This window comes from Limulus polyphemus, unplaced genomic scaffold, assembly GCF_000517525.1.
Source record: "Limulus polyphemus unplaced genomic scaffold, Limulus_polyphemus-2.1.2 Scaffold2528, whole genome shotgun sequence".
Classification (NCBI taxonomy): Eukaryota; Metazoa; Arthropoda; class Merostomata; order Xiphosura; family Limulidae; genus Limulus; species Limulus polyphemus.
This window is the reverse complement of record NW_013668138.1, coordinates 66,103-78,889: the sequence shown is the minus strand read 5'-3', so window position 1 is coordinate 78,889 and position 12,787 is coordinate 66,103. Positions and strand designations below refer to the sequence as shown.

Here is a 12,787-nt window from a genome sequence, read left to right as displayed (position 1 = left end):
GGTGATGGAACTTCAAGTGTTGCTGTAACAGGACATTTTTATGACTTCTGGTGATGGAACTTCAAGTGTTGCTGTAACAGGACATTTTTATGACTTCTGATGATGGAACTTCAAGTGTTGCTGTAACAGGACATTTTTATGATTTCTGGTGATGGAACTTTAAGTGTTGCTGTAACAGGACATTTTTATGACTTCTGGTGATGGAACTTTAAGTGTTGCTGTAAACTGATCTTCCAAGTAAACACCTTAGAACAAAAGTGACACGAGAAACACATTCGCACATCTGAGTGGATATACTTGTGCCGCTTCAGGTCGTATCTTCTTGTGAAGCTTTTACAACATATATCACATATAAATCTAGTAACTTTAGAGTCACTAGTCACATCTGGCCCAAGCTGAAGGTCCTGTGTTCTCAAATCTGGGAAAATTCTTCTGTCTAAAACCAATAAAAAGTATTAGAACTTATTATTAACTTGCAAGTATAAATCAGGATTCCCGTTCTCTTATTTCTCATAAGTTGCAAAAAAAAAAAAGATTTTTTTACTCTAAATTCTTAGTAAATGTTAACCTATAAACAAAAAAAAACACTAAAAGTATCTAAGTAACTTCAACAAACTGTGAAAGTATCATGGTTAATAATGTAATAGTATTTTCTAATATTAAATAAAAGCTTTGACATTATACCAGAATGTTGGAAGTATGTTACTTTGAAACTAAAGAAACCCTGGAGAGCAGTATATTTCATAGTTATTAAACAAAAAGTACCTTTATATTTTATGTCTTAAGGAAGTGTATTAGAAGCCATTTCACAGTTTCTACTAGAAAGTAAGAACCATAAATATATGAGAATGATATCACAGAACCAATAAATTATTATTGCACATACGACCTGTACAAAAACTTTTTTATATTTCAGGCTTAACTTTGAACTATCTAGGAACATTTAAGAAGGTTGAAAAATATACGTGTTTATTTAATTGCTAGTATAAATTATGTGAGAAATATACAGAGCCCATATTGTGACAGGAAATCTGTAACTGATATGACTACTGATGAGAGAATTGGCATTATCTCGACTGACACTGATTTTGTAGGTGAATATCTCGACTGACACTGATTTTGTAGGGTATATACAATATAGCTTCCACTAAAACAAAACCATTTATAATTACAACTTTTAAAAAATTCACAAAAACAATTCTTAAAGGGAAATAGCCTTTTTGTATGCAATTTGTAAATGAAGGAGTTGTTTTCTACAAAATTTGTAAAGAAAAAACCGTTTTTTTAACAAAATGTTTTATAGAAGAAGTTTTCATTTTTAAAAGATGGAGCCCCTTTTATACAAATTTGTTAAGTATTAACATAGTTTCAAGTTTAATCTTTTAAAGCTATACTACGGCTTTATTATTTGGAATTTCTAGCTGACTTCCACCTTAGTGTTCATAATAAACATTAACTTCTTATGTCATATATTCACTCAGAATTAAACAAAAAATGATGTATATAAAATGTCATTATTCTGGTTTTTAATAATTAAAAACAGATGCACAAAACATTGTCTTTGTACCCCTGGATTTTACTCTGTTTTGCAAAAGGTTTTACAACTTATGGTGATGGTACTTCACATGTTGTTGTAGACTTCTCTTCCAAGAAAAAACTTTTGAACAAAGATAACAGGAGAAAAACACTCGCATGTTTGAATGAGTATTGTTGTGGCGCTTTAAGTCGTGTCTTCTGGTGAAACTTTTATTACACGTCTCACACGTTAAACTGCCAGTTGAACTCTCAGGGAGCATCCTTTTATCTAGAGAGAAATGAGAACTAATAACTACAAACAAATCTGCTACTTATTTCTGCACGTCCTGTTTCTCAAACACAATTATACCGTCGACCCACTCCAAGATCAACTGACTATTTTGCAGATTCGCTCGTTCTTATAATAACAAGCAGGATAATTCAAGAAAAATAATAATTAATAATATACAGTGTTAAAATAAACAAACACCATTACCCTAATTCTCACTCAAATGAAATTGATAAAAGTTAGAGTTCACCAAATTAATCCAGTTCACACTGAAACGGTTGTTGTTGAAGCAATTTGATGATAACATATCATTTCAACCACTATCATGTCTGTCACATCCCAGCCAGGCTGGTACTGGGCAAAAGGCTTTGTTGGCATTGGATGCGGCAGATATAATGCAGTTGACATATTGTTATACACTCTTTACTGCCACTCCAAAGATCTTATTAATAACAACATTTCTGGTATCACTATAAGATTCAGAATTATCAAATAAACAATCTATAATTTAAGAAAGAACATAAATAAAATATTAGGAAAATACTCTGAGCCTTACAGTATTATTTGAATGAATTCTTTCATATAACATTTAAACCAAATGTGGTATGTGATACATTTATATGCATCAAAAGGAGTGTCTTAAAACAACCAAGTTAAACAGCTGAAAGTGCATGTAAAAGATACAGTTATATATAAAGGAGTTTTATTAATATAGATCCAGGTGAAAAGAGAAATATCTTTAGTTATGTTTTTAAACTGTTGAGATAATGTAGTGATTAGGATGAAACATCAAAATGTGAATGGTTTTTTCAGTTATCCTGTTATGAGTTTTTAGAAATCTTACTTGAAATGTTATGACAGAGTGTCACTTTCCAGAGTAAATTTATGTAGATAATTAAAGGTGGAAAATTTGGTCTAATGTTACAATAATATTCAAATTTTATTTTTCCTATGTTGCTCTACCTTACAAGGATAAGAATGTAAAAGTATAAATAGGCATTGAATAAAAGAAGTCCATTTGTACTGAAAATGACTGAAGAAAATATTTTTTCTGAATCTCAAAGGAACGTGCTCTGTTATTAACTTGTATGAAAACAAAAAAAGTCTGTCTTAAACTGTACTGTAATAACTTTCCATGCAGAAAGAAGAAACATGAATAAAGTAGTCTTAGCTAGTCAATTACATATTCCCACAGAAATTATAATGAAATAATGATCAAAAACTATATTATAAAAGGGAATTTGGAAGAATCCAGACAAACAAAACAAACTTGTAGTTTAAATAATAAGAGAAGAAATCAACATCAATAAGACAGTTAGAGAAAAGAAAGTTTGAAATGCAAATATACAATAAAAATCTGTTTTCACTCACTCGTTGATGAACAAAAAATCTTCATCAGAATTTCAAAACAAACAGTAAGTATGAATAACAGAAATGCATCAGTAAACTATTTTAGCCTGAAAAAATTAAAAGTTTACAATTGGAAAACAGAACCAAAGTTGACATAACAATGATATATGTTCAATTATCTCTCAAAAAATCAGTAGAAAGAAACTGAAATAAAGCACACAGGTTAACAGAATCTTTGATCAGTATGGGAAGAAAGGGTTTATTTTGTGTTAATACTTGTGAACATGAATCAATGGGTTGAGAAACATTTCATAAATTCATGTTATTTTTTTACAAATATTAGGGTTGATACTTGTGAACATGATTCACTATAATGAATAACCTCATAAATTTATGTTACCTTACACAAATGTTAGGGTTGATACTTATGAACATGATTTTTTTATTCACTAGGTTGAGAAACATCTTATAAATTCATGTTATCTTTCACAATTATAAGGTTTGATACTTGTGAACATGATTCACTAGGTTAAAAAAAATCTTAAAATTCATGTTATCTTTCACAAATATTAAGGTTGATATTTGTGAACATGATTTAACAGGTTGAGAAACAAATTTTAAGCATGTGTTTGGCAAGATTACTGGAAATGGGAGTAAGAATATAATCAAATTTTGAAACACTGATTTCAAGTGTAATTATTATTTAAGTTTAATTTTGGAAATTTTCTAAGAAGAGTATCGGTACAAAATCAACATAACATTTTAAACAGTACATTTAATACAATGTTACATGTTATGAGTTTAATTTTTAGAAAGTGTCTAATAGTTCTTAATGACCTACAATAGGTTTAATTTTTAGAATGTATCTAATAGCACTAAATTACCTCACAATGAGTTTAATTTTCAGAAAGTGTCTAATAGTGCTTAATGACCTACAATGGGTTTACTTTTTAGAAAGTGTCTAATAGTGCTTAATGGCCTACAATAGGTTTAATTTTTAGAATGTGTCTAATAGCACTAAATTACCTAACAATGAGTTTAATTTTCAGAAAGCATCTAATAGTGCTTAACGGCCTACAATTGGTTAAATTTCTACAAAGTGTCTGATAATACTTAATGACCTACAATGGGTTGAATTTTCAGAAAGTGTCTAATAGTGCTTAATGGCCTACAATCGATTAAATTTCTACAAAATGTCTGATAACACTTAATGAACTACAATGGGATTAATCTTTAGAAAGTTTTCCTAAACAAAGCTGGTTTGATATATTTCAGCATTCTACATCATAACACAATATAGCACATTTCATAAGTTATACATAACTTTAAAATACTATAACTGAAATGGCATACCATCATCTGTATATCTTCATTTCAATATCGCAATGAAGTTAATCGAGTTCACAATATACAACAATCTGATTATTATATTTTATGACCTAATTATTTACATAAACTGTTTAATGTGAAACTCAAAACAAGAAATAGAAATTGATCAATACTGCACATTACAATACAAATTTGTGCTAATGTCTTTGCCGTGAATTGAAAGCCATCACCTCTTTACTAAAACTTTAGTTAAATGTTCCGCTTCTTGCACTATAGATTCTCTGTCTTGTGCTACATGTTTTCAACTGCAGACCCATCACAATTGAAAGCCATCACCCCTTTACTAAAACTTAGTTAAATGTTCCGCTTCTTGCACTATAGATTCTCTGTCTTGTGCTACATGTTTTCAACTGCAGACCCATCACTAAATTCACAGGCAGCAATAACAAGTAGTAAATCCAGTACTGAAGACTAAAGTTTATTCATGTTAAGAAAACTAGGAGTTATATTCTAATTTATTGATAATTTAGTAAATTGTTTTTAGAATAACACAAATGTATGCCTGTATGGTTTAGTAATTTTATAACTACTGCACAGATAGCATAAGCAGGCAATTATGCTGTGATATAAATGCATAATTTTCAAAAATCATAGTACACTTAACCCTACTTTCAGTTATTTGGACACCGATTGTTAACATTTTCCTAAACTGAAAATGTATTTCTGAAAGATGCCACCTCCTCTCACAAAAAGCTTTTTCAATTAGTACTGCCCTCTATCGGCACAAATGTTTGGCTTGCCACTAACCTTGTAACATTTGTTTATGCATATCTACATACAAATGATCATGCAGTAACCGTTCATCAACAGGAGTGTGACACTACCCCAATCATAACTAGTACTTTCTCTAATAATACACCTGTTCATCATAAGTCAACCAATACACCAGAAATGGGGATAAAAGATGGGAAATGTGAGAGGAGGTAAGTATTTATCAGAAATACATTTTCAGTTTCGAAAAATGTTAATTCCGATATTATATCTTACCTTCTTTCACAAAAAGCTAGAATCCCACATTGAACTGGTGGAGGGCCAGTAATAATAGGATCCTCCTGTAGAAATCACTCAAAGAAAGACCATGAGGTGTGGTAAGAAATTAAAAACAACACAACAGTGGAAGACTTCACCACTTTTGAGCCAGGTATATTCTTTGCCCTTCAGGAATGTGTCGCCAAAACATATAGGTCGGAAACTTGGAGAAGCCCCCACACATTTTCTGCGGGTAAGGGATCCCCAGGTGTTGGGTGGCTAAGGCACGACAGTCCATAAATGGGAATTCAACTAACACCTGGTGGCATCTAGAATTGTATATTAGGTCCACTGTAGGAAGAAGGTCCTCTACCTTTCACCTCAAAAACAAGTACTGGAAGGGAAGTTTCTGCACCATTACACATCTCCAACACAACGAACACCTGATCCACTGGAAACCGATATCCAGCAGATGGGAGGAAGTAAGGAGAGCTCAGGAGGCATCCATCTCCAGTCAAAATCTGGTGGAATTGGGATTGTGCCGTCCAGTTTACAGTAACAACAGGGAACCCAGCCTTACACATGCAGGAGCTCATGTGTCTTATCCAGCTTCCAACCAATACCAGATCCACCGGGAACTGAAATCTAGCAGATGGTAGGAAGAGGGACTACAATTTAGGGTCACACCTCCAGTCCAAAACCTGGTGGCATTGGGAATTTATCATCCAGTCCACAGTAGGAGAAGGGTGTCAGCCAAACACATGTGAGGACTTATGTGACTGGACCATCTCCAACCAGCACCTGATCCACCAGGAACTAACATCTGGAAGATGGTAGGAAGGAGGAATGTCTCAGCTAGAAGGGCAAACTGCAATAGATATGTACAGAAATGACTGAGTGCTACAAACAACACCTGGCAACATCTGAAATTGTACATTAGGTTCACGGTAGGAAGGGCATCATGCCATTGACACCAGCAGAATAAGAGATTCCAAATGTTGAGAGTCTAAATATGGGTAGTTGGCATGATGAAAAGCAAAAGAATGATTATCCAATGTACAAGATGGATGAGGGATACTGACTCTTGATCACAACTGTCCCCAAGACAACTAGCATGAACCACAATATCCAACGAAGGAGGAAAAACCAGATATTGACCAAAAGATTCGTCCCAAGGAGGGCCAGGTAAAATCAAGAGACAAAGACAAAATCAAACAAACCTGATTAAACAAGTCAACAAAGGGAGAAGGAGGCCTGAGGAAGTCTCCCGATATGACACGCAACTGAGAAGCATATTCAGGAAAGGAAAAAAAAAAGGCTGTGCAAATTCTCATCCTCCCTGTCAGACACATCATGTGTTGGTGTGACAGGATACTCCTCATGCATAAAATTAGACAATTCTCTACAGATCATTGTAGTTACTTCATCGGCCTATAACTGTGGGACTGAATACAAAGATGTGGTCAGTAAATCTGCAGGTGTAGTATCAGCAGTGGTAGTTGTAAATACTTGAAACTGAGAGTGCATAATCACAAATTATAAACTTGAAAAAATTAACAAAAAGTATGGAGAAAATAAAAATGCACTAAATGACAAAATAACGAAAATCACAAGTGAAAACAAACATCTTAACAGTAAGACTGCCAATTAGTTATGATAGGGATAGTGTTACACTCCTATTGGTGAAGGATTGCTGCACGATCATTTGCATGTAGATACGCACAAAAAAGTGCAAGTTACAAGGCTAGTTGGCAAGCAAAACATTTACACCGATAGAGGGCAGTACTAATTGAGAAAGCTTGTTTTGAGAAGAAGATATTATATCTGAAATTTGAACTTTTACTCACAAATTAAACTGAATATTTGATATTCAGTTATTTGGCCAACCTAGTAATCGATGCATCCCTAGTGTTAAGACATCACAATACAATTCAAGCCACATATGGTACCAAACTGATAACACATTAACTGTTTAAACATCATTAATACAGTTCAAACAACAACTATGGTGCTGATTAATAACATCTTAAACTACACTCTTTAAACATCAAAATACAGCTCAAACAACAACAATGGTACTGATCAATAACATCTTAAATTAACAAGCTTATGTCATTATCAGGTACAAGTAGTTTACCAGAAACATGAATATATATACAGTATGGAACAAAGAGGACACATGACCAAAGACTGCTTAACAGCATAGTACAAGTAAGGCTGTTGGTTTAAAGTAAGGTTGTTTTGTTCAATTATTTTGTACATGTTGATGTTTGGTTCTTGTTTAAAATTACAGTGTTTTTTATGGATGTACAGTGGTTTTTTGAGTTTCAATGGTGAAAAACATGGAAGGTTTTCTCCAAGTTTTGATTATTTTTGAACTGATTTTAGGAATGAATGGTAAACTGCAGTGTAATGTTGTGTTTTTGTTTGGTGCATTAGTGTTTGTGAGTTGAGTTTTGAGGTTTTTGTTCTGGTGATAGTGTGAAAATTTTTCAAAAATAATTGCTAGGAACTTCTTGGTGTGAATAAAAGATTGCTTTATAAAGTTGAGTTCTTCATCTACGCAGTCAGTTGAGCAAAGTCTTGAAGCTGTGTTTATAAGGTTTTATAGTACACTGATTTTTTGTTTGGATTCATGGGCAGAATTCCAGGGGATGAAGAAGTCTGTGCGAACGATTTTTTCTGTGAATTTTGGTTTTGAACTGTGTGTCGGATCTAATAATGTTGAGGTTAAGAAAAGACAACTGTTTGTTATTTTTGTGTTCAATGGTGAATGGAGTTTGTGTGTTCAAAAAAAGTGTTTTTCGTGTTCGGTAGAAGTGAAACCTGCAAAAGTGTAATTGGCATATCTGTACCAGTATAGGGGACGATAAAGTTCAGATTGTATGGTTTGTGTTTCAATTTGGGTCATAAGTATATTGGTGAAAACAAGTAAAACAGGGTTGTCCATGTTTAAACCATCTATTTGAAGTTGGTTTTTGTGTACTAGGGATGTGAATTAAGGATTGGGGTCATTACGGTAGAGGTCAAGTCCAATATTGTAAACTTCCTTGACATGAACTTTGGTGGAAAGTGGCACAACATCAAAGCTAGCCATTAAGGCTTTAGGGTTTAGTTGGTTTAACGTGTTTCTAAAATTAAAGACATCTTTATGTAAGGAACCTGCAGACATTACATAAGACACGAGAGTCCAGAATATGTATGTGCCAAGATTATACTCAAACAATTCATAAGTGGATAGTATAGGTCATACGGGGCAGTCCTATTTGTGTAGTTTGGGAATGAGACAGAGTTGTGGTTTTCGTGGGTCATTTTTACATAGACAAATATAAAGATATTCAGTAATTATCTTTCTTCATTTGTGACAGGGTTTTGTTCAGTTGTTTTTTATGTTTGTTTGTTGGGTTGGTTCGTTTTACTTGAAAGGATGTCATTCATTCTATTGATGTATTCTGTGTTATTCATGGTTACAGTAGTGTTGCCTTTATCACTATTTAAAATTTTAATATTAGTGTCTTTTTTTCAGATTATAGATGCATTTTATCTTGTTGCTTGTGAGATTGGTCTTAATTTTATGGGTTTGGTTGATTATGTTAATGGTCTTGTTTGAGAATACTTTGAAAAAAATTTATTAAAATACAGTTTTTGGGAACTTCAGGAAACCACCTTTTGTTATAATTACCTATCATTAAAGACTGGTGGCTGAGGTTCTATATTTCTTGTAGTTGGATGTTAAGTTAAGGTGGCCTTTTCTCTCTTATGTAATGAATCACTAATCTTCTAGGCTGGTACTTAACTCTAGTATGTCTTATGGCTGAAGGCAAAGTTGAGAGTCATTTAGTGGTCGATCTGATCTGTTGATAGAAAGATTAGGTTGTTGTTGTTGTAGTGTCTTTCATGTTGTTCATGTTTTTTGCTCCATATAGGTTTCTTCTCTTGATTTAACACTGAGTTGCTTTGGTTGATGGTCCTTTGTATATTGCTCTACTCATCTGATTCAAAATAGCAGGCAAGTTGGTCGTCTAGTTCTTGTTCACATTTTATTAAGTAGTTTAGTTCTTGATATGTGGAATTAGGGTAGCTTTTAGATGTTTTTGTTGCATGTTTTGGATAATACCTGTAAAATGGCTTAGGGTTTTCGATAACTTGACTTTTATAAAGTTTGAAATTAACCGTTAAGAGTGGCATTGTCTATGTAAACCACCTGTACCTAATGATGATATAAACTTGATGAAATGTTGTACATTTCTAATAAAGTTTTTTCACTACCCATCTCCAAACTTTATTTTCTAAAAAGTGGGTTCCTCATCATCAAATCTGAATACAACTGGTTACACAATTCTGCACCCACTAAGTCAAAGCCCAAGTTATGAATTTATTTTAAAATACTAAATTGTTCACCTCTCGTGGAAAGTAAATATTTCATACATTAACACAATAATTCTTAAATTTATATCAACACATTTTAAAATCCAGTACACAAGTCCAAATTAAAATATTTTAAATTTACATCAAACAAAGTAAGCAATGTTTAACATCAATAACACGGCTTGACAGATATTTTTATTTCCTTTATTTACTAAAATAAACAAGAAGAAACAAAACAAATTAAAAAGCTTTTCAGTAAAATTCTCTTTCTTTAAAACAAAATGGTTTCTTAAAATCAAAATGACCTTTCTAGTCCAATGACAAAGAAATGTACTTTTTATTTTGAGGTTAACAAACTTCTACTCCTTAGATAAGTACCTATATTCTACAAACATAAGTATATGCATCTGAAAGAGGTCCCTATGAATTAGATAACTTACCTATGCAGCATCAGTCCATGATCATTCACTAAACCTTGTTTAAGAAAACTGTAAATACATATATTACAATTATACAAACTTAATATCAAATTAATCTTATTTTTAAAGCTTATAAATTTATCTCAGTATCTTTCCTTAAGTTAATAAAGTTAAGCCTAGTGGATATCTACAAATATTATCTGGAAAAACAATCAAACCAAGAAAATTAAGATTAATGGTATAACTGATTCCTCTGAAATCCAAAAATCTATTTAAGATTTAGATCCACTTAAGTTCAAATGTCATGATATTGATTGTACAAATTAAAACAAAGTTTTTCTTGGTTCAGTGACTAATAATCTCGATATAAAAATCCACAAAAAGTGAGAACATCAAATACAGATGTAAATCTTATAACAATATTCTAATCAACCCAATAAACAATTATTTTGAGAGATAATTATAAGACACCCCATGCCTTTACTTGAAAATGTTATCCATGAATTTATTTTTATTTATTGGACAAAACTCATACAGTATAAATATATCACTTGTATAGCAACCATTTCACCATGACATCAAAAATCATCCCCAACTTTTTAATTGTCTATAATTTAATACATATTTCATGATTGTAGCTACGCAAAAAGAATTATAAGACTATAACCGACATTAATTCAGATTATTACAAAAATTATTATCGTAAAACCGCACTTTTATCTCAAGAAAAAAATCATTTAAGGCTTTATGCAAGTTCTAAAAATTAACATAACTACGTTATTGCTCTCCAGGCAGTACACATAAACTATAATGTCAGTCATTTACTCTTCATTTCTCGAGAAACAGGAACAGCTAAGACAAGTACAGCTGAAGGTTAATAGTTTTTTATATGTGATCCTTATATTACCAAATAAATTATATTCAACTGAAGTTTATATCATTCCACACTAACACAAGTTATTCAATTATTTTTTCCATACATATGTTCCTGTTTTAACATAAAAGAAAGAGATTTATATTATGCCACACTAACACTGTTCATTCATTTCCATATTTATTAGGTTAAGGTTTTTCCCATTGTAACTTGGGTATCAGTGCAATATGGTTACTAAAACTTCTCCACAAAGTTAGTTAGATATCAAATCTAGCCTTACTGTTTCCCTTACTCTGATATAATCACATATATCTTTTATATCTTAACACACTAAATTACTATAAGTAATTACTATAGGTAAGAGCATATTTCTTCTTTATATGATAACACAGAATTGTTATGAAGAACAATAAATGGCTAAAAACATGATGCAAAAACAATGGGAAAATGCCAGTTTTATTAATATTGTATTCAAGTCACCCAGGGATAGTTGTTTCCAGACACATAGCAACAACTATGTATAAAATGGCTACTGATACAAAACAACTGAGAGCATATCAGATAAAAGCAACAAATGTTCTTTGAAAAGAATCTCTCATTAATGAACGTAGATTTCAAACAGATTACTCCACTCCATTCGATTCAAGCTTTAAGGAATTAATGAGTTGTGGTGTGTGTTTAGAAGTGGCATGTTCACTTCGAAATATTACTGTTCATAAGATAGGGATGTTTATCGATGTTGAGGTTAAATAGCTGCTATAGAAGTATATTTATATAGCCAAGGCTTTAAACAAGTTGTAACACATTTCCTTCAAGTGTTTTCTACGAGCTATAGTGTGTGTGTATACAAGAACTACGTCCAATTCAAGTGGATTTTCTTTGTAGAATTTCACTAAATGCCAAGCCTGTGGCATTAAAGCAGAATATGAAACACACATCACAACAACAAAAATTATGTTCCTTTGGTCTGTGTTTTACAAAGATATAGATGTAATAGAGAGTTATCAAATATCCTCGTGTGTCTACTACTTTCCCTAAACTGGTGATAACACAGCAAGTTTTCAAATATTAAAGTTTTACACATTTTTATACATTCACAAAGTGTCTACGTGCTATCATAGAAAACAGCTTTAAATCAAAGTCCTTGTCATGAATAAATTTTAGTATTGAACATTTCATGAAAGATTACAGCTTACATAAGAGTTATTGAAATATCATCAGACATAAAGCAACATGAACTTTTTGAACATTTTAATACACATTATATCTTTTAATTTGATGTTTCACAGACTAGTCTCATCAAAAAAATGTTTTCATATTTTGTCTTGCAAATCTACACAGACATTTATAAATGTAAAATTTTTCAATTAAAATTGAATAATTTGTATATATAAATATATACATACATATACTAGAAGAAAAAATGACAATATATATATACCAATGCACCAAAACAATTCTAAAACTTTAATGTTTTTTTTCTTTTATCATTGACTATGATATTGTGCAGACATGGTAAAATTAACCAGTTCAATATAAGTAAAAAAAAACATGCATCTCCAGCAACATTCTTAAGAATTAAATAACACAGGAAAATTCAATTACCATTTCTAG

The 12,787-nt window shown here is 31.8% G+C and overlaps 1 protein-coding gene across 5 annotated transcripts in view; it reads right to left on the bottom strand.

Annotated features, from left to right (window-relative positions):
- Positions 1–205: 205 nt before the first annotated feature.
- The window catches only part of LOC106467208 (protein abrupt-like), a 31,771-nt gene continuing 19,189 nt past the window's right edge, over positions 206–12,787 (bottom strand). For 3 of the 5 annotated variants that reach the window (XM_022395339.1, XM_022395337.1, XM_022395340.1), the window contains one exon: positions 1,556–1,804. In XM_022395339.1, coding sequence (XP_022251047.1) covers positions 1,599–1,804 — 206 coding nt within the window. In that variant the 3' untranslated portion in view covers positions 1,556–1,598. Of the gene's footprint in view, positions 437–1,555; positions 1,805–10,320; positions 10,369–12,787 lie in introns of those variants that run through there. The other 2 variants (XM_022395338.1, XM_022395342.1) reach the window with 2 other exon arrangements.